The sequence below is a fragment of the Paralichthys olivaceus genome, chromosome 5, assembly GCF_024713975.1.
Source record: "Paralichthys olivaceus isolate ysfri-2021 chromosome 5, ASM2471397v2, whole genome shotgun sequence".
NCBI classification, from domain to species: Eukaryota; Metazoa; Chordata; class Actinopteri; order Pleuronectiformes; family Paralichthyidae; genus Paralichthys; species Paralichthys olivaceus.
In genome coordinates this window covers 5,096,303-5,123,418 of record NC_091097.1, presented here as the reverse complement: position 1 = coordinate 5,123,418, position 27,116 = coordinate 5,096,303, and the positions used below count along the sequence as shown (strand labels likewise).

The following is a 27,116-nucleotide window of genomic DNA, read 5'->3' as shown; positions in this document are numbered from 1 at the left end:
TAAACTCAGGACAAATGTCGGCACAATGTCAAAGTGATGTTGGAACGTGTCATGAGAAAATGACAAACTTTCTGCTTCAGCAAATTCAAAAGACAGATCATTTCTTACAGGAAGTGGTCTTTAAGTTTTTATTTTGCAACACACAAAGAGCCATCCAGTCTGTTAAGGTGAAAATAAAATTAACAATAAATAATTTAAATCTCAAACTCTAACAATCTATGCATGTTTACAATAATGACATTATTGTAAAGTCGTCATTAAAAACAACTTTTACAACCAGACACATACGTAACTACCCAGGCTCTATGACACCTGCAGGAACAAAGCAAATCATGTCCATTCGTCCATTCAGAGTGACAACGAGTTGTTGTCATGTTATTTATATATATCCCCCAAATCCTCACAATCTCTGCTATATGTTCATATGAATACCAGCATACTATAACATACATGTATATATTTATATATACATATATTTTCTAACAGAAAAACACAGAAAACACAAATATACTCAGAATTAATTTCAACTGACCATTTATTCCATATCCAGTAATCACCATTTTTGGTCAGAAAGAGAAGTGATATTTTAAAAGCTATACTTATAGAGATTACTCAGAGACATGGTGGTGTATTGATAGCAAAACAAGATACATAAAATAGACAAGTAATATGGCTTAGTTTGTAAAAGAGTAGAAATGGGCCGAGAATCAAGCCCTGTGGCACACCTACAATTAAACAGGCACGTGAAGAAACAATAATGTATAGAAACACTATCGTTGATATTAGAGAGAAGATTTTAATGTTTTTGGACAAAGACTAAATTGAATAACCAAGGTATGTGTTAATTTACTATATCTTTGCTGGTTTTGAACAGAAACTGTGTTGCCATTCAAACAATGAGTATTTTGGATTGTTTACAAGTTAATGCATAACAGTGTCCCATGCGCTCTATGCTTAAGAGAGTGTCAAACATCAAAGCCATAGGAAACACATGTTGACCACATTTAGAATAAGCATACAAGAGCGCCTGTAACCTGAGCTCCCATCATATTAGCTGGAGCAATGGGCGGAAGCAAGTGTGAACAGCAGCTTGTCATCTTGAAAATTCATCACAGCATCTCCTCATACACAGCAGCGAGGCAGAGTGTGTGTTTACAGGCTCTCTCACAAGGAGATTTTACATTACAATCAATGCTTATGATCAGACGATAGGAAAATGGTCTCATATCATATTCTTTTTACCATGTGGACATCCTTATGAGTGTGGACAGGACGGTATCTTTATTTGTCCTCTCTGTGAAGCCCTTTGTAATGGCTGTTATGAAAGGTGAAATATAATTAAAGTTATTATTATGAACAAATGAATGAGTGAAGTTTGTTGTACCAGCGTGTTAGACAACAACCTGTCAGCTCCTTGAGTCCTCTTCTTCCTCCTCTTTGTCCTGACCTCTTTTCTCGGGGGGGGGGTTACCTTCAGCACTTGTACGTAATCCTCTCCCGCTGAAAGTCACATGTTCACCGCAGTAACTCTAACCCTGCTTCACAGGGATTTCTACAAATGTCATCAACATACCAGCTGCTGCTGATAACTGCACCGCTGACAGGGGGTTAAAGGTGGATTTGCTTGACGTCCATTTCAACCTGCAGGCCGCTCTTTTACTGTTTTAGTCCTGCTGCGCTTTCCGTCTTGATTTTTAGCTGAAGATGTGAGTTGAAGCTAAAGTATTTTTTACAGTTGAATAATTAGTGAGCGGCTGCAGTATTAATGAGCAGATTCTCATCTTCAGTTGAGCGTGTTAAACACTTGTTAAATGGTTTTATGCATTCATCTTCATTTTATGTTCCGTGAAACCTTGTGTATATATATGTATATATACATCATGTGATTTTGGTGTGTTGTTATTAGTGTTAATTGTTGTTGTCTGTTCTCTCACTTCTGTTCCAGATCAATTTAGGTTTCAGTTAAATGTCCTTTTAAAGGTGGAGCTCTAATAGAAGTTAAGAAAAAAAAAACATTTCCAGAAATACTAATCTCTACTCCCCTTTTCCAGCGATGTCTCGGCTCTTGACTCGCATCTTGTTCAGCTGAGATTCTGCAGTGTCAGCTCGCTCCTCGGCCTCCTCCAGGTCGTGTTGGACCTTCCGAAACTTGGCCAAGTGGACGCTGGTTTGTTCCTCCTGTGTTAGAGAAAACAGAAATCTTGTTTTAAGGTGCGCGTCATGCCAACACCTCACACAGTATCTATGTACGTTTACTCACCGCCTCCTCACTCTGCCTCTTATATGTTTTCACTTTCAGCTGCAGGTTGTTGACCAAATCCTGGAGTCTCGCCACATTCTTCTTTTCCTCTTCACCCTAAATAAAAAGTAAGTCACGTCACATATTGCATTATTGGTTTTCACCTTACGAATCATTTAGTTTTATAATGGGATATAAATCTTACCTGATAAGTGAGCTCTTTGATTTTTCTCTCATATTTCCGCAAACCTTTCATAGCCTCGCTGCTGCGTTTCTGTTCTGCCTCCAGCTCATTTTCCAGCTCATGAACCTTAAAAATACACTTAGACTGAATCACCTTTGATTCCTTTTTTCTATTGAATGTTTTTTGACCTCCGGGGTTTCATTCCTACCCTCTTTTCCAGTTTCTGAAGCTCCTTCTTCCCTCCCTTCAGAGCCATCTGCTCGGCCTCATCCAGCCGCTGCTGCAGGTCTTTCACTGTCCCCTCCAGGTTCTTCTTCATCCTCTCCAGATGAGCGCTGGTGTCCTGCTCTTTCTTCAGCTCCTCCACCATCATGGCAGCCTGCGTGCCAAACGGGAACTCACAGTGAAATTTAATCTACACAACCTCAAGGTCCAGTGGTTACTAATTTAAATGGCGATAAACAGGATTGCGGGGGAGACTCACATCCGTGATGGCTTTTTTGGCCTTTTCATCTGCATTCCTCGCCTCCTGGACAGCGTCCTCCATCTCTGACTGCAGCTGAGCTAAATCAGACTCCATCTTCTTTTTAGCATTTAGGAGGCTGGTGTTCTGGTCAATTCAATATATGACATGTTCATATAAATTTGAAGTAGATGAGTACGTCAACAAATATATAATATATATAAATACTAGAAGTTCAAAGTTGCCTTACACACATATTAGTATCTCACTTATGATGTACTATACCATGTATGCTTTTACAACTGTAAACATCTTATCCAGAAATCTAAAGAAGCTCATGGTGTGTGAATCCTGATTTTCTAAAAGCCAAATTCACAAGTGCATTTCCAACTGCAAACGTTTAAAAAATCTGAACCCTGAATTTTAAGACAAAGTAGGGATGACAGGATGAGATCAGGTCGGTTGTTTTGACGGGCAGGTGTTGACTTGATGACACTGAACAACAGCTGCACTTAAAAGGAAATAAAAACGAACACTGACTATTGTCATGGTGAAAAATGAAGAAATATGAGATGTATGAGATGTGTTTTTTCAAATGACAGATCGTCCATGTCATTAATAAACACAGCAGAGTGTATTCTGCAGTGTATCTAACTTTCACACCAGATTTTTGAATATTTGATGTGGTTAGTTTTGGTTTCAAGTTGTAATTTATGGAGCAGGCTAAAGAATGTTGTATGACATACGTACGTCGTGTTGTCATCACCTATGTAGACAGCGTCTAACTTTACTAGACAGAAGGTGTGAGAGGGGAGGTTGTTTGACTGCAGGAGTGCACTGGCACTGTGATGGATTCTCCAGTGCAGAAGGGCCCTGTCGTCTCCTGCACGTCTTGAATATTGTCTCCTAACCTGAGAGTTTAGCAGCTGAATCCTCTCACTGGTGTCGATCAGCTCCTGCTCGGCCAGTTTACGACATCTCTCAGATTGCTCCAGTGCCGCCCGGATCTCCTCGTTCTCTGCCATCACCAGATTGTTGCGTCGTTCTATAATGGCAAGTTGCTCCTTTAGGTCCTCCTGACAGTGGAGGGCTTCGTCCAGGTGGACCTGAGTGTCCTGAAATGACAGATAGGAAGAGTGTGAGGATTCAAAAGTCAAACATCAGCATAGTATATATTTTTTTTCTTCCTCAGCACATTCACACACCTTCAGCTGAGTCTGAAGGTTCCTCAGTTGTTTGTTGGCCTCGGCCGCCTGTCGGTTGGCGTGACCCAGCTGGATCTCCATCTCATTCAGATCTGACTCGATCTTCTTCTTCACGCGGATGGCATCATTTCTGCTGCGCATCTCAGCGTCCAGCGTGCTCTGCAGAGTGTCCACGGTCCTCTGGTAATTCCTCTTGAGCTGGTCAATTTCTTCGTCCTTCTCCGCCACCTTTCTGGTCACTTCTGACTTGATCTGGTTCAGCTCCAGTTGAAGATGAAGGATTTTTGCCTCTTCATGCTCCAGGGAAGACTACATGGAGAGACATAAATACTTTGGTCTGTGGTTATTGTTTTGATATTGGAGGTTTATTGTCTTATGCGGACATTGTACAAACCTCAACTTCCTCCAGAGCTGCTTGGGTGTCTCTCTTCTCCTGTTCAGTTTGTTTTGCAACTTTCTCCAGCTCATGGATGGTTTTTGCAGATTGTCCAACTTGCTCTGTGATATCTGTGATCTCCTCTAAAAATGTAAAGAGCAACATATTTGTTGTAGAAAAAATACAGTCACCAGCTTCTCAAAAACCAACAATGAACAAAACAAATGATTTGTTTTCTTACGCTGAAGGTTTTTATTCTCTCTTTTTATGGTTTCCAGGTGATCCAGAGCTTCTTCATATGAGTTTTTCATCTTGAAGAGATCTGTGCTCAGAACTCTTGACTCTCTCTGGGAAACTTCCAGATCTGACTGACTCTCCTCATATTTCTGTTTCCATTCAGCCAGAACCTAACAGGAGAAGGTAAAAAAAAAAAAAGCATGAGGCTTGAACATGGTGCAAATTAGGAAATATTCCTGGAGAGAGATAACAGGAAAAAAAACAAAGAAACACCTTGTCAAAGTTTCTCTGTTTCTTGTCCAAAGTGGCGTTGGCTGCATTTGACCTTTCAAGCTCGACCACGAGATCCTCGACCTCGGCCTGCAGACGCTGCTTTGTCTTCTCCAGTGATGCGCATTTGACATTTGCTGCCTCTGTCATCTCCTCAGACTCCTGCAGCCGCTGGGCCAACCTCTTCCTTTCAACAAAAGACAAATTACGCTGAAGCACAAGAAACCGATTAACACTGACTTCAAAATGCGTCAGACAGCTCTTACTTTGCCTCCTCCAGCTCTTCTGTGCGTTGGATGGCGTCTGTCTCGTATTTGGTTCTCCACTGAGCCACGTCGCTGTTGGCCTTGGACAGGTAGCGCTGCAGCTCAGCTTTCGCCTCCTGCTCTTCCTCGTACTGCTCTCTCAGCAGCTCGCAGTCGTGACGGGAGGAATGCAAACTGTGAGCCAAGGTGTTTTTTGCCTGATGAAAGCAAAACATAGAAATATACATGGTGTAAACAGCCTTAGTTAAGATGTAAAAAATGTAAGGACGACTTGTTAGTAAACATGGATTTAACAAACGCAAAATTTAAAATATTCAACGAAATCAAGTTTTTCAGTCCGTCAATCCATTAGTATATCATTTGGTACAAAATATCAAAAGGGAACCAGGCTTGATTTTTTGCTGCTAGTGCAACTATGTAGTCAAACAATTATTCAATCAATCATCTACCTTAATATTTTGAAAACTGGATGTTACCTTGGCCTCTAAAATCATGGCGGACATTTTTCACTATTTTCTTATATATTGTTGAACAAACAAGTCATCAATAGAAAGATCCACAGATGAAGCCATCAAGCCAAAAAAACAATTTAGCCATACTTAGGATGTAAATCCTTGTTATGATTGTAATAACCTGCTTTATTGTTTGTTTCACACCTTAATTTCTTCATCCAAAAGTCTCTTTAACTCTTCGATTTGTTGGCTCCCCACAGTTTTCACTCTGCTCAGCTGCGACAGAGTCATCTCTTTCTCTTCCAGCAGACGTGTGAGATCACCTAATCATGAATTAAGAAAACAAACTGATGTTTCTGTTCATCTTAAGAAGAAGAAGAAGAGATACATAATTGATCCCTCAAGGGGAAAATTCTTTTTACACTCATTTTTTTACGTGCAGCTTTTTTTTTAACCCACAATCCCACACACACACAAAGGGCTCATAGACATGCAAATATGGAGAGAGATGGTAGAGTGATGTAGAGTGATGTGTAAATGTTCTTCTGTATTTTTTCCTCGTGTTTTTATGATCAGATTTCTACCGTTTTCAGTCTGTAGACGAGCACTGAGCATGGTGAAGTCACTCAGAGATCTCTGGGCTTCATCTGCTTTGGTCTTGTGTTCATTCATCTGGTCTTCAAAGCTCCTGCACAGTTTCTCCAGGTTGGCCTGAAATATGGAGCACAGGTCACAGGAAGCTCTGTGAAAACATAAACACACGTGCACAGTGCCTCCCTGCAGGAAGTCTATTACCTTGTTTTTCAGAATGCTCTCCACGTTGCTCGCCATGTCATCGATCTCCATCTTCAGCTCACTTTTCTCCTTCTCCAGTTTCTGCTTCACTCTCTGCAGGTTGTCTATCTGGTCGCTGAGCTCGGCCACGCTGTCCGCCTGCTTCTTGCGCAGAGTTGCAGCGACGGACTCGTGCTGCAGGGTGGACTCTTCCAGGTCACGACGCAGTCTGTGAAACTCGGAGTCGCGCTTCTTGTTCAGCTCGGCCTGGGCGGCGGTGGCTCCTCCGGCCTCCTCCAGCCGCTCAATGATCTCCTCCAGCTCTCTGGACAGATCCGACCTCTGCTTCTCCACTTTGGCGCGAGTTGAGCGCTCGGCCTCGATTTCCTCTTCCAGTTCCTCAGTGCGCGCCTGCAGGGAAATTACATCAACACGTACAAAAGAGGATGGTTTTCTTGCAATGTTACAGAAACTGTGTTAAAATATGGCAGCACTGTTATAAATCATACCTGAAGTTCTTTAATCTTCTTTTGTAGCTGTGTGCCGAGGGCTTGCTCATCATCAATTTTGCATTGTAAGCTGCAGATTTCAAAGTCTTTTCTGGAAAGAGATTAATTTCTGGTATCAGTACAGACAACACTCCTCAGACCCCTTTAGTTACTCTTGTTATTTTCACACATATGCTGTCACCAGTGATAATGGGGGCAGATTTATCATTAAATTCACAGTAACATTGTGATTTCAGCAGCAGGAGACAAAAGCAGCAAAGTATGGAAAATATTTAAATTATTATGAGATAGTTCATTTAAATGTCAGCTGCTGAGCGTCCACACTTGTTCTTTGCACTTGGAACAACAAGATAACTGACCAGCGTTACACAGTGGATGTGCTCTGTGTGAATGAGGCAGGGGTTTTTTTAGCTAACCTGTAATGCCTCCATTAAAGTGGTCACACAACAATAAGGTGCTCGGCCTTGAAAATATCTATTTTGTGTTTAATGGCCTCGAATTCACAAAAACAAAAAATACTTTTTCAGCCTCTCTTCCATCTCCTGTCTTTCGTTCTCCAGGTCCATGATGGTTTCCTGGGACAGCTTCAGATCTCCCTCCAGTTTTCTCCTGCATCTCTCTAAGTCTGCACGCAGCTTCTTTTCCTGCTCCAGAGAGCCCTCCAGCTGCAAGAGACACTCACGTCAACCAGGAAACCAAACCAGGGACATGATGCAAACGGCAGCCGCTGAAGAATGACTCTGTCCTTTCAACACTTACATCATCGACCTGCTGCTCCAGCTTGAGCTTTGTCTTCACCAGAGTGTTTGCTTTGTCCTCCTCAGCCTGGAGGTCGTCCAGCGTCTGCTGGTGCACCTCCTGCAAAGCTTTCATCTCTTTTGACGACTTCAAGAGATTTTCCTCCAACGTTGTCAACTCTTCCACCAAATTCTTCACCTGCGGAAAGAATTTGTATTAATTTGAGTTAGCGTGTTAGCTCACTGGACACAAACACCTTGAGTTGAAAAGATTTGACACGGCTCACCTTGTTTTCAGTTGCGTACTTCTCCTTCTCCACTTTGGCGATGGTGAGTTCCAGGTCGTCTATGTCTCTTTTGAGCTCTGAGCACTCGTCCTCCAGCTTCCTCTTCTTCGCAGTGATTTCGCCGTTGATCTCCTCCTCCTCCTCCATCCTCTCGGAGAACTCCTTAACTTTGGCCTCCAGGTGTATCTTGCTTTTTATCAAGCCTTCACACCTCTCCTCAGCATCACACAGGTTCTCCCTCTCCTAAAGTGCAGGGACACAATGGTTCATTACAGTGTAGGAGGAGTCTTCAACTCAAGACAATAGTTATTCATCTTGTGGGTTTTTTTTCAAGCTTTCTCATCTTGTCAGTTTATTATTACTTCATTTAATTAGGTCCATTGTTATGTAATCTTGCAACTGACATATACAAAATTTTGTCACTTCATTTTTTTATTCATACTTTTTTTATTTTGTAAATCTGGAATTCTTTTATATTTATACTTGTTTGGTTTGGATCATTAACCACTTTAATTACAATGTCAATATGTATTGTCAAATACATACAGCCATGGTTTTAAGGTCCCCCTGATACATGCGTTTTAACAATCATGAGTCAGTCTCATTTCATCCTTGTTTTACATCATCAAATATCCACTTAAAATCACTTATAAATTGACATGTACTGCAGTCAGCCACTAGGGGGCGATGGAGATGCTTTGGCTTCACTTTTAGGAAGCTGTCATGTTGTCCATATTTATATGCAGTCTATGATACAGACATGCAGAAACACAACTTATTATACAAATAACTTTAATTCATACATTTGTTTTTTAATATGTTTTACCATTAAAATCATTTAGATTTTGGTTTAATCTGTTTTCTCTGTTTGTATTTCAGTTAGATTTCAATTTGACGAGTGTTCTTATTCTGTCTCCTTTTATCTAACCTTATTATTGATGTTTAACTTTATGAATTATTGAAAAGGAGCTTTTTCCTGCTGATCTCTTAATCTGAGAGAGATAAATCAACACCAACAGGACGTTATGTTCTCTTCAGTAGTTTACATACGGCCTGGATTTGAAGGTAAAGGTCATTTTTCTCCTGGACGAGCATGACCATCTTCTCCTCCAGCTCCTTCCTCCTGGCCTCAGACTTCGCGAGCTCCTCTTTGAGTCGTGCAAACTCCTCTTTCATAGTCTGCATCTCCTTCTCCGCCTCGGCACATCGAAGCAGCGGCTTTATCTTGAAGAAGAGTCTCATCCAAGGCCAGTTCTTCACATTCATGAATGAGCGGATGTTGTACTGGATGATGAAAATGGACTCTCTGTTGAAAAAGAAGAACAACTTTATGATATTTCCCAGGTTGTTTTCAGCCAATGCAGTCACTGTCTAATTTCTTACATTCGGAGAGGTAAGGAAAAACAAACTTTGGTGGCTTAGTTAGATGTGGATAAAAAATGAGAAAGAAAAGATTTCGAGATGTGTCTCCTTGAGAAACTTTACTGCAGAGAAAGACTATGTTAACACAGTGGGCCCAAGTAAATCTGATTTCCCCTCTATGTGATCTGATTGTTAAATGACTGTGTGAACAGCACAAATCACATGGAAACCAATCTATTCAAATCAGATTTGGGTCACTTTCATATATGACTCTAAATCAGATACAGATCAGATTTTTTAAATGCAACCTCAGTCTGAACAGCCATGTGACCTGTTTTGGACTTCAATGCCACTTTTAAATCACTCTACATCAACATTCTTCATAATTATGCACAGGTGAAGGGGCCGGTGGGTCTTGTGGAGAGGTGCTGACAGATGTATGTTTGTTCTAAATAATTCATTTCTTTATATTTAAAAATTGGCCAAGACCTTTTCTTCATCATGTCCTTGAGCCGCAGCCTGGTGACGTAACCTCTGGACACAGCCTGGATCCGAGTCATCAGAACAGCCAGACGCTCGTCCCTCATCTCCTCCAGAAGACCCAGAAGGCCGGCTTTGAAAAACACCTGGGAAGATATTACATTTCAGTGCATCTGAACTTACCTGGGGCAGAAAGACATTGTAGACTGCTCAGAACCAAATTTAGACATTATTTGGGTGTACAGTAGCCTACTTGATGGGAAACTAAAAGGCTTCACTAAAGATCAGACTAACTGACAAACAATTCAAGAAATAAATCTTTTCATTTGGGCACAAAGGGGCAGATACAGAATTTGTTTTATCACTTTCTCTAACATTGTGAGATGTGGACTTTTTTGATATTTTCACCAATTTCCCAGAGAATAGATCATGAATCTTGATGAAAAAAATCCAATATATTATGGAGACTGATATTTTTGAGGGTGTGAAATGTGGCGCTGCTACATTTAGGGGAGTGTTTGGTGGAGGTATGAGCTCGAATCTCTCTAGTCTCCTTTTCAGAAACATGAACACTTCATCAGTGTTATAAGAACTACCTTAAATGACAGAAATCATCTTCTACTATTTTATTATTTTACTACTCTATTGATTAGTTTGGGCCATTTTCCATCCGCTAACATGGTGGAGGTGTGGTTTACATACTGCAACCAGCCACCAGGGGATAGATAATTTGAGCAGCTGTCATGTCGATCATCTTTATTTACAGTCTATAGAGAAAACTGGTGAAGTAGGTAGAAAAAAAAATGCTTCATAAAAATGCATTTCAGTTTTCTAAAAAGACAAAGAACGGTTTGTGAAAATTAAGTCGATATATATTTGCAAGTGTAACTGATGAGCTGCTAAAATGTTATAGAATGAAGGGTGTTTTATACATGTATAAACGTGGATCCAGTTTTCAGAATAAACCTAAATTGGATGAATCTTTACAGATTACTGAGCAGATCTATAGCGAATGGCAGCTCAAAGTCACAACCGATCCAAATTAAGAGCATTTGTTAGTCTTTCTAGGAAACTCAGCAGGATACTGACACTTTTTCATGAACTATGAGTGGGTATTCAACAACTGCAGCAATTCATACTTCTTCATTTCCCTTTTAAAGTCTAAGCCTTTCATTGAAATATCTTAGTAATTAACATCAGTTTCTAGAAAATGAACTGGAAATTAAAGCATTGCCACGGTTTAAAAAACCCCAAAAACCTTTGTGTATCCAAATCTGTACTGGGCGTGGTCCACGTCGATGGAAGAGAGCAGTTTCTCTGACGCCTTCTTGCTGTCGATAAACTGACCCTCAGGGATGGCGCTGGCGTTCAGGATCCTGTATCTGCCACACAGTCAGATCGACAAGTTCAGCCTCACACCTGAGAGCATCTCCTCTGTTTGTTCTGCAGACACAAAGTGAGTTGTGTTACCTCTGCCTGAAATCTCCATAGAGGATCCTGCTGGGGAATCCCTTCCTGCAGATGCGGATACCTTCCAGCACACCGTTACACCGCAGCTGGTGCAGGACCAGATGGTGATCCATCGACCCTGCATGAAGAAAGCACTTCCTCTCAGGGTAACTTCACACTGCGAGGTTTTGAGGTTTTATTTTTATTTTATTTGTTTTACCTGGTATCTTGGTCTCATTTGGGATGATGCATCTTACAAAGTGTGGATGAGTCGACCTGAGGTTGGCCATCAGTTTGTTCAGATTTTCCTGCAGGAGATAAAAGCTCATGTTATCTTCATTTGGACATTTTGGGGAACATGCTTATCACTTTCTTGGCAAAGATGAGAAGATTGATCCTAATCTCCTCTGTATATTAAACAGGTGTATCGAGACATTGATCACCACCATCCAGACACTGGGTCCAAATGACACCTCCACAGTAAGATGGCAGTGACCGTAACTGGGATATTAATATTTTTCCAGTCCCTGGTCTGAAGGTAATAAAACCTCTACAGCTAATTCACAAATCACATTTAAATTGTTTCATTTGTATACAAACTAAAGCATAATACCCTCATTCTGAATAAAAAGCCAGGCCCAACTTGTTTACAGCCTTTATGCTGAGTATATTCCCTAGTAAAAGCATTTCTTACAATACATTTGGGGACCTGTAGAAGAGTCTACATTTAATAGTTTAAAGTTGTACATGGTACATTTTTAAAAACACAAAAAGATATATATATATACCCAGGACTGTCCTTTTATAGAAATAAAAAAAAAAAACATTAACAAAAATAAAATGGATGAAATGATCCATTTTTGGGGTTTTCTTACTTTCCAGAATCCTTGGCTCAGTCTATGTCTGCTAAGCACTAGAACCACCACTACCAAAGATGCATATTATCAGTGTAACTCCTTTATATTAAGATTACTGAGTATTACCCTGAACAGAGCAGACACTGTCTGGAAAGAAGAGCCCTTTTTCTTGAAACTTTTCTTACTTCCATCGGCACCTACAGAAACATAAGAGAAGAACTTCAACTGATATAATAAAGTTTGAATATCACTGTAAAACCTGATATCTGTCATTAAATATGAACTGACCGTCAACAGATGAATATGTGGCAAAAAGCTGGGAGAGCAGTTTGAGGGAAGCTTTTTGGTAAAGCTGCACCACGGTGTCATTGAGCGGGTCTTTGTTTTTCTCCAGCCAGCCGCTGATGTTGTAGTCTACAGTGCCGGCGTAGTGCATCAGTGAGAAATGGGCCTCTGCCTTTCCTTTGGAGGGCTTGGGCTTCTGCAGGATGCTGTTCTTCCCAAGGTGTTGGTCGTACATCTTGTTCTTGAAGGAGCTGTCTGTCGCCTTTGGAAACATGCACTCCTCTTCAAGAATAGAGAAAATCCCCATCGGCTGCAGGACAGAGAGATGTTTAGCATTGGGACAGAATCACCTACTTAAAATAAATGTACCTCCGCCAATGAGGCGTTTGTTGGTTGGTTTGATTGTCATTAAGATTATGCAAAAACTTCTGGACTAATTACCACAAAACTTGGTAGAAGAATGGGGTATGGTCAGAAAAGGACCCATTACATTTTGGTGTGGATCAGGATCACAAAACAGATCTTTTCTTTCTTGAACATTTTCCTTAATTTCTCAGAGAATAATTCATGGATGACATTTAACAGACTGATACCTTTTAAGTTTTTGACACTCTGTGCAGCTTGACTGAATTTAAGGGACGTTTTGGAGCTTGTCAGACATATGCGCTCTAGTGAGTGACACTCTAGTTGTATTTAGATTAAGGGGAGTGCACCTTCTCAATGAGCTCAATACAGGCTGCCAAGTCCATTCCAAAGTCAATGAACTCCCACGCGATCCCTTCCTTTTTGTATTCCTCTTGTTCCAGCACAAACATGTGGTGGTTGAAAAACTGTTGCAGCTTCTCGTTGGTGAAGTTGATGCACAGCTGCTCCAGACTGTTCATCTGAATTAAACAACAGGAAATCACTGAATAAATAAACAGATGATTTCAGAAAGATCTATTCAATGGATGTGTGAATCCTGTGTACCTCGAATATCTCGAACCCTGCGATGTCCAGGACCCCAATAAAATGCTGCCTTGGTAGTTTGGTGTCCAGCTGCTGGTTGATCCTTGTGACCATCCACAGAAAGAGTTTCTCATACACGGCCTTAGACAGAGCTCCCATGGCATTGTTCACCTGTAATCCAAAATATTCTCTCTGGTAATCTCTGAATTTACTTTTCCAATCAGACGTGAGACAATCAGACACGTTTTCAGATGTAGAACCAAACTATACCTGCTGTGGAGTCTGCCCCTTGGTGACATACTCATTCCCAACCTTGACTCGAGGGTAACACAGCGCTTTCAGCAAATCAGCAGAGTTCAGACCCATGAGGTAGGCAACCTTATCCGCCACTGCAGGATAGATATCATATAGAGGTCACTGCAGGGCTTAAGATTAGAAAACAATGATATAAAGAATGAATCTATGTTAAATGTCAGGTTGCTGTAAGAGCTCAGTGTTGTCACCCTCTGTGCCATCGGGCTCAGCCTGCTCCTCTCGCTGCTTTTGCTTAAACTTCATGTTCCCGTTGTGCATCACGGCCCCGGTCAGTTTGTAGATGCCTAACTTTTCCTCCATGTTAAAGCCCAAGATGTCAATGGCTCTCTGTGAAACAGACGCAGGTGTTGAGCTATTGTCATTGGAACTGTGAGGCTTATTTTGTGCTCACAATACAAATGTTTTTTCACACCTGAAAGTCTGAAGCAAGCTTTGTCTTTGTTATATTATTTGTGTTTGGTTAGTTGTACATTGTAATTGAGGGAGCAGACTAAAGAATATTGTGACATATATATATATCTTGTTGTCATCACCTATGTGGTACCACTGTAGTATCATTATGATATTGCTACCATCACAACGAACACCCTCATGGTTTAAACATTAAATCATCTGAGGTGAAGACTGCAAGGAATCCTGCAAGCCGCATCCTAGTCTTTTTCTTTTTCTATTGTTTAATGATGTCTCGACTTCCTGTAATTGGTCCAATAGTCTGAGTTATCAAAAAAAAAAAGATGTTTTTACATAGTAAACCAAACCAAACCAGTTTATTCTGGACTGAGATCCCCTCTTTTGATTGGACAAAATTGTGGTCAGATAGTCTGAGGAACCTAAAACCGAAAAGTCTGATGGCCCAGAACAAACAAGGCAGGAGTGAAAGAGTCTTAAATCTTAAATCACTTTGTGCATTTTGTCCTTTGTTATGTTCAAACCTAATCTCTACTGTTACATCACTCTGTAAAGCACTTTGAATGGCTTGTGTCATAATGTTCTATTTAAATACATTAAAATGAATTTTGGTTGTTTAAATATTTTCCCATATTGTTGTTTTTTGTGATTGTTTGAAAACCAAGATAATTTCAGTTTGAAAACTTCAATATGTCCAATGATTCCAAACAAATCATCAAACAAAATCGGCTTTTCTAATTCTAATTCACAGTTCACTGCATCAACATCAAGCATTCTGTAGGATTCTTCATACATTTGCATCAGATAATATAAATCACATTGGAAAGATATTAATTTAATGCTTTCAACCTAATATGTAATACTTAATTCTTATTTCAATATTTTTATGTCCAGTGTGATTCACATTCACTCACATCTGTGGCCATCAGCTCCTCGGTGTCATTGATGCTCAGCACAGTGATTTCACCCTGGCTGATGAATGGAAAGTCGTATGGATTGGTGGTTATCAGCAGCATCTCTGAAATCCCAAACAGACAGTATCAATAATTCTGTGCAAGGTCAGCCGCTGCAGTAACTGTATTAGCGCTGGGCCATTTCCAGTTTTAACAAATTCACAACAAGTTCAAAGTATACTCACCAATTAAATCAGGCTTCTTGTTTGACATGATCTGATAGAAGATGTGATAACTTCTCTCTGCCGGAAGCTGAAACGTCACCCTGGATTTTTCCAAAAGGTCTAAAGATAAATATAAACATTAAGTGATACAATATATTGCTGACTGTAGAATAGCAGCACTGCTACTGTATGTACAGTGTGTGGAATATTATCATACTTGGAATATACTTACAAGTTTCAATGTCAGCTGATGCCAGTTTCCCCTTTGTTCCAAAGTGGATGCGAATGAACTTTCCCTGGAAAAAAATTATTATTATCAAAGTCTGACATCTGACTTATGATAAGTCAAAGGCTACAATTAAAACATTTGGAACCCATGAACAGCCAGGAACATAGTTATCTCAAATTAGAAAATCAGTATAGAAAGGTTGTTTTCTCATGATGACAAATGAACAGGTTTAAAAAAAAAAATAGAAAGAATGTTCGAAAATGGCCACTTTGTACAAAACCAATTTAAACTCACAAATCGTGAGGAGTTGTCATTTCTCACAGTCTTGGCATTCCCGAAAGCTTCCAACAGAGGGTTCGCCTGGATGATTTGATCTTCCAGAGTCCCCTGAGAAAGAAACATTATATATTATATATATGTGTGTGTATATATAAAGATTCATTTAAAAAAGGTTATTTCTGATTGTCTCTTATTAAATTATCTGAAAAAAATACAGAACCTGCATTTTGCCGGCAACTTGCTCTTTCTTGCTTGAGTCTCCAAATGATGCAATTGTTGCAAAATACTGAATGACGCGTTTTGTGTTGACCGTCTTCCCGGCACCAGATTCTCCACTGAACAAAGTGCAGGACTCAAAATGAATGACGGGAATCAACGTCAGGAAATATGCATGTGAGACAGCACATCAAGTCGTACTCACGTGATCAGGATGGACTGGTTCTCTCGATCTGAGGGGAGGAAAGAAATTTGGTTACATAAAGGGATTTTTATGTATTATGAACTTTTAATTAGATTTACTTTAGTCACATGCATATATTAGTATCTTGGTTCTTTTACTTACACTGAAAAAATTAAATTGTGTCAACTACAGATGGTAACATACAAATATTTTAAGTGTGTTCAAATTAAAGTTAGAAAGTTGTGTATTACCAATTGAAGTCTTTTTTTGTTTACTTTTTCTTCAGTTAAAGACAATTTGCACTAATTTGAGTAAATTTTACTTCAAAATCAGCATGCATTTTTTGTAATCACTTTTTGTTATTCTACCATTTATTTGGGAAAAATGACATGAAGGTACATACATACATGCTCAAGCTCAGATATAGACAACCCAAAGTTATTATTCTTTTATTTTGGCAGAAAATAGTGTGTTCATGTAAGACTGATTCCACAAAGGTAACTGAGAACTATAATGATTTCAGGGCCTTTTAAGTTGTATTCAAACAAAGTTCATCAATAGTATAAAAGTACTTCTTTATAACAATTATATCAACAAGCCATTAACAACTCAAATGTGTGCACAAAACTGTGCACAAAACTGAACCAGCTGAAGTCAGTCAGATACATTAAGTCGTATAACGATGACACTGACCTGTGAGCATGTACTGGTAAGCGTTGTCAGAGATGGAGAAAATGTGTGGCGGGGCCTCTTGGCGTTTCTTCCCACGGTAGCCGGCCACCACCTCAGGGTTGTAGACTGGAAGCCACTTGTACGGGTTCACGGTCACACAGAAGAGGCCAGAATAAGTCTGTGAGGAGACAGGACACCAAAAAACATTGAAATAAAAGCTATACAATTTTTGGATGTAAAGATGTCTTTCATGTAGATGCTCTGATTTGTTTTTGAAAGGTTTTAGAGAGAGAACTCATGTTCTATTTGCTGTTCTTACATAGATCATCCAGGCAGCGTAGCGCTCCTTGAGGTTAAACAGCACGGCCGGTTCATGGAGATGAGTCAGCAGGGCCATGTCTTCGAGCTTATCAAATTTAGGAGGGTTCATTGGCCGAATGTCGTCCAGGTGCACTTTGACCACCTGCATTATGGATTCAAAGGTCCAGTGATGAGCAGAAATTGCCGAGACAAGAAAACAACAGGATGTGGGAAGTTTCTCACCTTTCCATCTTGAGTCTCCACAGTGACGTCAGAACCGTCATGACTTTTGATTTTTCCCTTCACGTACTCCTGCTTCGGGTCAGGCACAAAGACGGCTGTCTTCGCGTCGAACGGCATGTTTTGAGCTGCGATCCTCTCCCTTTCTGGTTTTCTTAGGTACGCTGCCGCCACCCCAAATATTTCCATCTCGGCATCATTCATTTTGTCCGGCTGCGGCAAAGAAATGTCGTGAAAACTTGGTAACCAGATAATTGGTCAGGATACAAAAGAATTGGTCGCACCAAAGTTACCTGAGTTCTGCAGACCAGAGAGAAAACTCGAGATGCTTGTATCCCACAAGGTTTAACAAATGTTTAAGAGCCTTTAAATCAGCCTCCCCACTCTACACTGTTGTTAATTGTTGCGACAGTATACTACAGACATCCCTCACCCTAACGAGACGTTGACAGCTTTTTATAAGCGTTGGTCAGCCCTTTTCCATCGCTGCTTCTCCTCCTATATTTGGAGTTGGCTTCCACGCCACCTTGGAAAAGTCGGGTATGTCCATTTTGTATTTCAAACCTTCTATGTATAGCTGTATTGTGTCACTTTTAAACGGTTTCAATTGTGATGTTTCAGACTGCCCATTAAAAAGCAATGAATGCTAAGGACGACAGCTTAGGGGGCTTACAGTCCCGACACGGCGGGCCTCATTTTCTGGGATCAGGGAAGATTACGACTGTTAGGCCAGCACCTAAATTCTGGCATTGGCTGTCTGGAAGGCCGAGCTGATCACACACGACTGTTTGGGTTTGTGTTGGGAGCAGCCGGAGGTTGACGGGCAACATTTAGCACATTCCAGAGGGGGCCGGCCTCTGTCAGCCCTCTTCTATTAAAGAAGTTTCATGTGGTATTCATCATGATAATACAGTATGTTCTTGGTTCATATTTAATATCATTGTCTGTTTAGTCTCCACTAAACGCACCTTTGATTTGAACATTTCTTTCGCGTGGAGCCTTAGTTACAACTTTATGTGTTTTTTTGTGTTTGATGCCTTTTGTATTTGGTCGTAAATCTTTCTATGTGATGTCTACTGTTTAGTTGTGACATGCATTTGAACCCGGCTCCGTGGGCTTAACTGCATTTGATTCACCTTTTTTCTTTAGTTTGATTTTTTGTCCGTTTTGATTAATTAGACACATTTAGAGAATCATTTTGTCAATAACAATGTATTGTCCCTGTTAGATAAAGACACAATTACAGTAGCCCATTAACAGAAGGCCAGAACATGTAAACTGATTTGAACACTTGCTGAAAAACAATAAAATTAAATAAAATAAAATAAAAAAATGTCCAGTGAGGTAATAAAATATTCATATCTCCACTCAGGCCCAACAATCCCCTTATGAAAACACATTTAACTTCACCAGATCCTTTTTTGTTGTTTTTATTTTATCAATTGCACATCATAAATATCATCCCCCAAAACATCACAAGAGTACCCCCCCAAAAAAAAAATTCTCAAGAGTCAAACCACTATAAAATATTAAAACTGTGTGTTTCATCACAAATGTGAATCAGATTATTATTAGTAAAACTGGTCTTTATAATTAATGATGGGCTGGCACTTATTTAGTTCAATTCAAGATTTGATTGTCATTCCAACATACTGTGCATAACAACATAAATTCAATTTAGATGATTCACAAGCAATAGGGTATTAAAAAACAACTCAAACTCAAATCACCGAATAAATATTTAGTTTTATCCTTTGTCACTGTGTCTAGTCGTACAGCCCCGTGGTTTGTTGTTGCACTTTTGAAAGCAGCCTCAACCAACTGAAGAAATCAAGCATCATTTACTTTAGTACACTTAATATTACCTTATTTTCAACACAGACAGTTCTAGATTGAAGCTGAGATCTTCACTTCTGCTATTCGTTCCCCTCAGAGGAAACCACATGGTGGTCAACGGGCAAACAGAGCTGTATGAATCGAGCATTTCATCTGGCAGTGTATCACAGACAGTCTAATTGCTGATTTAATAGACTCTTAAAGTCACTTGAAGGTCTGGCAACAGCTGCGATTATAATTGGCTCTGGGTAGACGAGCACGGCCCGGGCAGGCTGACCAGCGCGGGGGACTTAGAGTTCACCGACCCCTCTGTCACGTCTCGACACAGCAGCAAATGTGCATGTGGAACTTTGACTGTGCTGAGGCCAGAGGATGTGAATTGAGGGGTCACAGGACAAGAAAGAGAAGAGGCAGGGAGAAAATCCCCATCAGCTGGGTGTGCCGGGGGAGAGACCGATGCTTCACCCCGGTGGAAAATAGATCTGACGACGGGTGCATCTGTACAGGATTAGAGGGTCAACGGGAAAGACAAGGACCTGGTTCACGGCAAACGCTACTGCAAACCACACACAAGACGAATGGACAAAAAGACAGAAAACAGCTGCCTCAACGGATCACACTGTCAGTCCAAATGCACTTTGGTTCTTTGCTGCCTCTATTGTTGCAGTTTAGGTGTACAAGTGAATATCAAAGTTCTTTAGAACGAACTTTGGACACCATCTCAGCAGCTCTCCATCAATCAGGTGGCAGAGTGATGGAAGAGGGAGGCTGCTCTGAGTGATAAGGCACATGGTGGCTCGCTCCGAGGCTGCCAAACTGACTTTAAAGGACTCAGAAGGCACAGAGCAAACAATTCTCTGATCTGATGAGAAAGAAACAGAAAACCCCTTAGGGCAGAAATCCAAACACTGTCGGGTCAACGCCAGGCACTGCTCTTCACCTGGGTGATGCCATTCTAACAGTGGTCAGAACCGAGGGAAGGATGAAGGCAGTGAAATACAAATGCCCATGACCTGAGCCTGGAGCGACAGTTTATCTTTCAGCACAACTGTGGCCAAGAGTATCCACCCAAGACAACGCTGGGGGCAAAACAACAGAGCTTAGAGGGGAGGAAGCAGACAAACTGCCCCGATCCAGGTCAGGGTTTCTGCAGGATTAGACTTATCAAGAGCATACTGAATGAAATTTAAAAACCTATTTCAAGAACAACAGATATGTGTATTACTCTCACCCATTATTGAAGTAGAGAATTACCCCTAGACAGAGGCAGTAGCTATTGTCTTTCCTACAGAAGAGTGTATGGAGATCAATATGTAAACAATATTCTATACAGTGAGTTATTATTATCTGTATCAGTCATTACAAGCTTGGCATGCTGCCAAAACATTTCAGAAGTAGTGTTAGATGATGATGACCATTTTTTAAAACCTAGATCGTGTATCAGTGTCATTAGGAGTCATTAAGAGGAGATTGATCTGCAAAAAGATGCATCAATTAAATTTGCCAGACAGAAAATGTTTTCTAGCTGTGAGCAGCTCATCCCTTATCTGGACACGATTCAAATTGCTTTCATTTGTTTCGATCATTCAATCATTTTAACTGTTCCATATCATTTTCCTTCAATTTCTTATTAACTCATAAAGCACCTTGTAATTGTTTTGAAATGTACAATATAAATAAAATGTATTATTATTATTAATGCAAATCAAATGGCATTTCATTGTGGACCTATGCAGGTGGTAAAATGGATGGAATTTGGCTTTCTTACGATTATTTAGTCAAGAAGAATCTGAATTCAGAAGGTTTTTAATGTTTAAAAGTAGTATGTTGGGGGGGGGGGGGGGGGTATCCACCACAGTAACAATCACTAATGAAACCCGGTAATGCAAAGATCTTTTCCACCGGTTTTAGTGATATTCTGGGAAATTAAGGCTCAGGGGCGCCACTGCAGAGGATTTTAAAATAAATTATCAATCCAGAAATCAATTAGTTCCATTCTGAGCACTCCAAGTGAAGGGGCAGGCCTCTCTCCCCCAGGAATGAGTGTGGTGTCTGGCTGCGGAGAGCCAAACGACTGCTGTGTTTGCTTTTCTAATCCCATTTCTAAAGGAGGAACACGACAGGTGTGCAGCCACAGACGATATTAATAAAGCAGCACTGGCTGGTGGTTAAGTTCAGGTCTGAATATACTGTATGCTTTTATTCTGAATGTGAACTTAGTACCTCCTCCCTGTCTGTGAAACATATGGAAACGTGTGCATAGGGAGGGATGTTGAATGAGACTATCACTGGAAATCATTAGTATCTTTCAGCAGAGCGTGAGGCTTCTAATGACGTAATCAATCTGCAGAGAAACTTTATCTGAAAGTAATTATTCATCACAGTGACCTCAGTCTTTACAAGCTGTATGTAGTTATTTTTATTTGGGTAGAAGCAATCTCTACACTAATCTTCTGAGATAAGAGCATCTGTTGAAATGGAAAAAAAAAACTTTGTTAAGACTGAAATGTTTGAGGTCATCACTGACATAGATTACATTAATATTAATGACAAGATAATGATAGCAAAGATAGCCATTTGTGACTACCTAATTATTGGATTCCTATGAATTCTTTAAATGTCCATCATGTATCTTTACATTCCCACTGTAATTGAGGGAGCGTACTACAGAATGTTGTATGACGTACATATGTTATGTCCTTATGTGGCTGCTTCTACTTATACTTGACATTGATTGGTTTGTAGAAGGGGGGTAGTAGTCTTTCTGTTTGAATGGAGATAATTAATGAACAAGTTCATTTTGTTGCCACTGTAATCATGGCTTTACTACCGGCATGACCAACTTCAGGTTCACTTATCCACGCTTCCTTTTCTTCTTCCGATGTTTAATGCTGTCTCAACTATCACAAAAAAAATGTTTTCACCCTGCAAATAAACCAAAGCCCAGTTTAGTTTGATCTGGAACCAGACCACCTCTTTGGGTCAGATTAAAGTTTGGCCGTTGTTCTGGACCATGTTCTGAGGCACCTTTCACACCTGGTTTTTGGGTTTGGACTAAACTGAAAAGTCTAAAGGTCCGGGTCAAACAAGGAAAGTGTGACCGGCCCCATGAGTAGTGTAAAAATGAACTTATCAGTGCTCTCTGCTGGACACTATAGTTAAATATCCTCAGTCTATTATATATTTCTGTCCTTATTCTTGTCCTTTCTGGATCAACACATAAACATATCCATAGATCAACAATAAACTAAAAAACCCTGTACTTTGAGCTTATGATCAAACCAGTTGATCCATATGTTGATGCCAGGTATGAACAGGTTTTCAAAACTGATGCAGGATGTAATTTAGTCTTGATCATCTAGGATGAAGTGAGAACAAATTAAAGTTTTTAGTTCACATTTAAACACTTAATTCCTGTGAAGAACAAATAAAACAATTCCCAAAAAAAGTGTTGTATTCTGAATTGTCACAAAAACAACTGTTTACTGTTTCACATTTGTCTTCAGGTTCATCTGCATCAGAAATCAGAGATATAGAGGAGCGCAAGAATTCATTTCTCTCACGCAGGAAGTGCAGTCTTTTGAATGAGCAGGAGTGTGAAGTGTATTATTGACAATAATGGAGAAGAATAGCACAGCAGCAGACCTCAGATCTGTCTTCACCCATTGCAAGGAATGTTTCTGCAGACACATTAACTTCGTATAATAGCGTATCCAAAATAAATAATGATGATTTAAGTCGACCAGATTACACAGAAGCACCTGAGGACAATGTGTCAGTCTGTGATGGGCTTTTACAGGCTGCCGCTCACTTCTCCTTCTTGTGCTTTCTCATATGCGCCGCTATCGAGCTGGTGATCTCAGCACTTCTCTTGTTCTGTCCAAAATACTCCTCAAACTCGCCGTCTGGCCCCACGAGGTACATGATGATGGTGTGATCAACCTAAAGACAACAAGAGGTGGAATTCAGACAGATACTTATCTTAATGGGCAAAATCCTGAATGTATTGTCCTACGTTATCCTTCCATTATAAAGACATGTGGTGAGAGTAACAGCAGAGACAGTTTTAACTCACTATGTAGTCATTGTCTTCGTCCTTTGGTCCCTGACTGTAATACACTCTGTAAGCTCTGGAAACCTGCTCAATCTCAGCTGTTGTCCCCGTCAGGCCAATCAGCTTCGGAGAAAACTCTGAAAAGTAGGATTACACATGATAAGTAAAACTAAGTTATTTATTATTGAGGTGAACTGAGGATTAATCTGTGCTTCTAAATCAGACAAGATAAAAAAAAAATAGATTTTAATATCCAGAAAACTACTAAATAACTGAATAGTGGTTTTACAACCTGAAAAACAGTGTTGTGCTCCTTTTAACTTAATATAGTTAATATACACCCCACATATCCAGGAAGATAAATATTATTTCATAAGGTTAATATAAAGATCAAATCTATGTGTGAGTGATTAGAAAAGGTCAGCTTGCCCCAACTGCTAAAAAGAAATCCTAGAGGAAACTATGACTGAGGTGCAGTTTCTTTACCTTTCACGTACGCAGCCATGGCCTCTGGTGTGTCTCTCTCTGGATCGATGGTGATGACTAGAGGTGTCAGGTTTGGAAGAGACTTTATTTTATCTGTGGGAAGCCAAGCACAAACAGGATGTTTGGTAAATGAACTTCCTGCTGTGTCTAAACGGTCTGTGATGAAAGCTGCTTCTATTACCTATTTCATCCACAACCTCCACCATTTTCTCCAATTCATCCGGGCAGATGTCCGGGCAGTGAGTAAACCCAAAGTAGATGAGGACCCACTGGCCCAGGAAGTCCTCGCTCTTGACGGGCTTGTTGTTGTGGTCAGTGAGCGAGAACGGACCGCCGAGCGCCGGTCTTCCTATAGACTTGTTCCTCTCTTTTTCAATCACTGCAGAGATTCACAGTTAAATTAAGAGTGTTGACTTACAATCTCAGTATTTAACACAAAAAAACCTAAACTTGATTCAGAGATGACACAAATTCATCATCTTGAATTGCATTTCAACTTGACCTTACTGAGCACAGAACACTTCCCACTAAAGCAGATTTCAGCCATTTTCCTGTGTTTGTCTTTCACATATGAAGAATGTAGCAGGAGACTGTCCAGGTCGGATGTATTCACAACAGCAAAAAAATGTCGGGAACATTTAGGTGAGGGGTGAGGCCTTGATAGGAGGTGGGTCTTATTGTCAAAATCATGCTGTGGAAATCACAATAAGTTTGTTTACAGCACTTTGACAACGACTTCAGCCATTATCGTCAAAAGCTTTTGAATCTGTGTCTCAATTCAGGAGCCACATCCTTTAGAGGACACGGTCTACGACCACGTTGGCTGGACCAAAGTGACAGTCTGGTCTTTTTATCGTGCACCAGCATCTCCCGCTCTTATAGCCGTAGCCTAGTAACAGAGCTATTGACGAGAAAGTTCTTTGATTAATTAAAAACGCTGTGTGCCGTTTTCCAGTTGAGTTGAAGCCGATAGTTAGATTTAAAAATGAATTGCTGCCATTATCTCTTTGAACAACTGCTTGTCAATTAAGTGCAATAAGTCGTGGGATAGGTTGACCAGAAAAACAGTCTAATCGCGCTGCTGTGACATAATCGGTTTTCAAATGAAGCTGATGGATGGAATTGAGACACAGTTATTGTCTTGTGGACCATCAACTTCTTCTAAGTGTATGGCTTCTCTTTTTCATCCTGACATATTTGTGTTCCTCCAGTTTTGCGTTAAAAAACGTCATCAACACAGTCCCCCGCTCACAAACCTTCTGGACATTTCCCTGCTGTGTTCTCACATGGGCTCACTCTGATAATTACCAGACATTTTACCAGGAGGCTGGCAGGACACGTTTCAGAAAATGTCATGAGTAACTCACTCTGACATTTGCGTTCTCACTTACAGCTGGTCCAGAAAATTAAAAAAGAAATGTCCAGACTTCAGTGCATGTCTGAAAGTAGTTAAAGATACTCACGCTCTTCCTTTTCCTTTTTGAAATATTTCATCCCTCCGAGCAGAGCGCCTCCGATAGCAAATGTTATTGCTAAAGATTTCCATGTCACTGGCTTTACAAAGAGAAAAAACACGACAACTGCTTGAGTGTATTTGTACTTTGTTATTTTTCTCTCTGAAATTCACAGATTCAATCGTCTAAACAAACTTTGATGCTTGTTATAAGAGAATCATTATAAGCTTATTTAACTTGAGGAACCAAACTGTAAAGATTATGACTGCGGTCAGAGAGAAAGTTTGTGCAACTGTATAACTGCTGTGACTCTTCCAAACTATTTTAAAACATGTGAATTCACAATCAGACCCTCCCAAATAAACTCACTACTTGATCGTTAATAACACAAGTACATAAATAAGTAGCTGTGAAACATTGGTATGAATTTATAAGCTTTAACTAAACTATAGTCACTTACTCCGGACGTCTTGGGCTCAGCCCCTGATGGTGGTGGTGGAGGCAGAGAGGAAAACGTTCTTGTGCAGTGTTCATTCAGCCGCTGTGTTGTTCTGCAGGTGTGCCAGTGACTCATGTTCACCTGCTGATGAGGAAATACAAGAAAAATAAAGACACGTGGTTAGAGGTCAGACCATAAATCACAATACCAAAGCTTTAATATGTCCACAGCAGTTTGACATTAGGCCCAACATTCACCAGTGTAAGGTGGTGCTGTTTCACGGAAAGACAGATGGGTAATGAGACCTCTGCTGAATTATTTAGAATCGAAGACAGAGTGTCTGCTCGTACTTCACACAGGAAACTGTAAGAACTGTTCCATGTGAAATTGTGAGAGTCAAAATGTGGAGACATGAGTCAATTAACTCTCCGCTACACAAGGACGGGGCAGTACAACAATATCAGTTATTATCAGAATATAATTTGCATCAACTGCAAAATACAAGAGGTTGAATATATACAGATATACTGTGGATTTACAGGAGCACAGTGTGGAGGTATACATTAAAAAGCATCTGCCTCAGATCAATAAAATGTGCTGATTGTTTTTCTCTGCTCATGAACAAGAGTTGAAAACCAAGACTTTCACTCAGGAGCTTTAAACTTCCAATAAATAATAATGAGACCTTTATGGTGATAATTGTAGACACTGACTGACAATGAACACTTGTATCTTCATATAGCTTTTGACCATATCGTCCAGCTCTGTGATAAATTCACCATTTTCTATATGGAGTTTGCTGTGGTGTTACATCCACACTGCATCCTACCAAGAAGAATGGTTTTGTCATATTTCGTAATATTTCCACAGTCAGTTTAAAACAGACTGACACCAGTGTTTAAAACTGGTTCTATAATGCGCACGTTAAAGTAGCTGGTTTCTGAATGGAGTTTGGTGTAGCGGGTGACACCGGTGGCTAGCTGTGACCTACCGGGAAGCGGGGCTCTCTCCGCGGTGACAGCGCGTGTTCGAGTCCGCCCGGTCTCCGTGAGACGCCGTGTGTGAATCTGAAGGAACATGTCCGGAGGACGTTAACGCTGCTGGGAAACAACCTGTGGTATAAGACACACTGCGCCATGTTCGCACCCTGACTGGACCGCGGCTGACACAAGGAAGCGGTCACTCGTTTACACAACGTGACGAGTGAAGGGAAACACGGCCCGCTCCACCGCTGTTCTCAGGTCAGTTATTCACTCTGCCGATGGAGGAACAGGATCGATGTTATACTCAGAGGGCTGATCTCAGATCGGTGTCTATTAATGAGTCTTCTTCTATGATCCTGTCAGCCGCTCCGTGCTATGCTGCCCCCTAAAGGCTGACATGTCAACTCATAAGGGAGTGTGATAGATAGAATGATAGATAGATAGATAGATAGAGAAAGACAGATAGATGGATAGATAGATGATAGATAAATGGATAGATAGACGGATGATAGAGAAAGAGAGAT

At 40.4% G+C, this 27,116-nt stretch overlaps 2 protein-coding genes across 3 annotated transcripts; both read right to left on the bottom strand.

Annotated features, from left to right (window-relative positions):
• Positions 1-114: 114 nt before the first annotated feature.
• On the bottom strand, positions 115-17,792 carry LOC109634112 (myosin-8-like). The gene is made up of 39 exons (XM_020094402.2): positions 17,634-17,792; positions 17,344-17,553; positions 17,120-17,263; positions 16,822-16,978; positions 16,150-16,177; positions 15,949-16,063; positions 15,744-15,836; positions 15,453-15,516; positions 15,242-15,340; positions 15,018-15,121; positions 13,884-14,022; positions 13,651-13,769; positions 13,402-13,551; positions 13,146-13,316; positions 12,436-12,742; positions 12,274-12,344; positions 11,511-11,598; positions 11,312-11,429; positions 11,100-11,223; positions 9,851-9,987; positions 9,050-9,305; positions 8,000-8,242; positions 7,735-7,911; positions 7,495-7,640; positions 6,976-7,066; positions 6,488-6,877; positions 6,277-6,403; positions 5,897-6,015; positions 5,241-5,437; positions 4,978-5,161; positions 4,709-4,874; positions 4,486-4,610; positions 4,092-4,400; positions 3,798-4,001; positions 2,908-3,033; positions 2,632-2,802; positions 2,445-2,549; positions 2,261-2,356; positions 115-2,178 (listed from the first exon to the last, which is right to left on the bottom strand). The coding sequence occupies exons 2-39, from the start codon at positions 17,542-17,544 to the stop codon at positions 2,035-2,037; spliced, it is 5,805 nt and encodes a 1,934-aa protein (XP_019949961.2). The 5' UTR covers positions 17,545-17,553; positions 17,634-17,792; the 3' UTR covers positions 115-2,034.
• A 4,820-nt stretch (positions 17,793-22,612) lies between these two features.
• Positions 22,613-26,912, bottom strand: sco1 (synthesis of cytochrome C oxidase 1). Of its 2 annotated transcripts, none has more exons than XM_020094577.2 (7): positions 26,601-26,912; positions 25,631-25,753; positions 25,180-25,270; positions 23,898-24,095; positions 23,717-23,809; positions 23,252-23,367; positions 22,613-23,118 (listed from the first exon to the last, which is right to left on the bottom strand). In XM_020094577.2, exons 1-7 carry the CDS (start codon positions 26,745-26,747, stop codon positions 22,984-22,986), a joined length of 903 nt encoding a protein of 300 aa, XP_019950136.2. In that variant the 5' UTR covers positions 26,748-26,912; the 3' UTR covers positions 22,613-22,983. The 2 variants fall into 2 exon arrangements, with proteins under 2 accessions (XP_019950136.2, XP_069380841.1); XM_069524740.1 differs by having other exon boundaries at positions 25,631-25,750; positions 26,601-26,863.
• Between the last annotated feature and the right edge of the window lie 204 nt (positions 26,913-27,116).

Coding starts and splice junctions, on each gene's coding strand:
- sco1 (XM_020094577.2), bottom strand. CDS start 26,747: ATGGCGCAGTGTGTCTTATACCACAGGTTGTTTCCCAGCAGCGTTAAC. Junction 23,810..23,897: donor GGAGGTTGTGGATGAAATAG/GTAATAGAAGCA, acceptor GGCTTCCCACAG/ATAAAATAAAGTCTCTTCCA. Junction 23,119..23,251: donor ACGAAGACAATGACTACATA/GTGAGTTAAAAC, acceptor TGTTGTCTTTAG/GTTGATCACACCATCATCAT.
- LOC109634112 (XM_020094402.2), bottom strand. CDS start 17,544: ATGAATGATGCCGAGATGGAAATATTTGGGGTGGCGGCAGCGTACCTA. Junction 15,341..15,452: donor ATCAGCTGACATTGAAACTT/GTAAGTATATTC, acceptor ATTTATCTTTAG/ACCTTTTGGAAAAATCCAGG. Junction 8,243..9,049: donor TTTACCTTCAAATCCAGGCC/GTATGTAAACTA, acceptor CCTGCACTTTAG/GAGAGGGAGAACCTGTGTGA.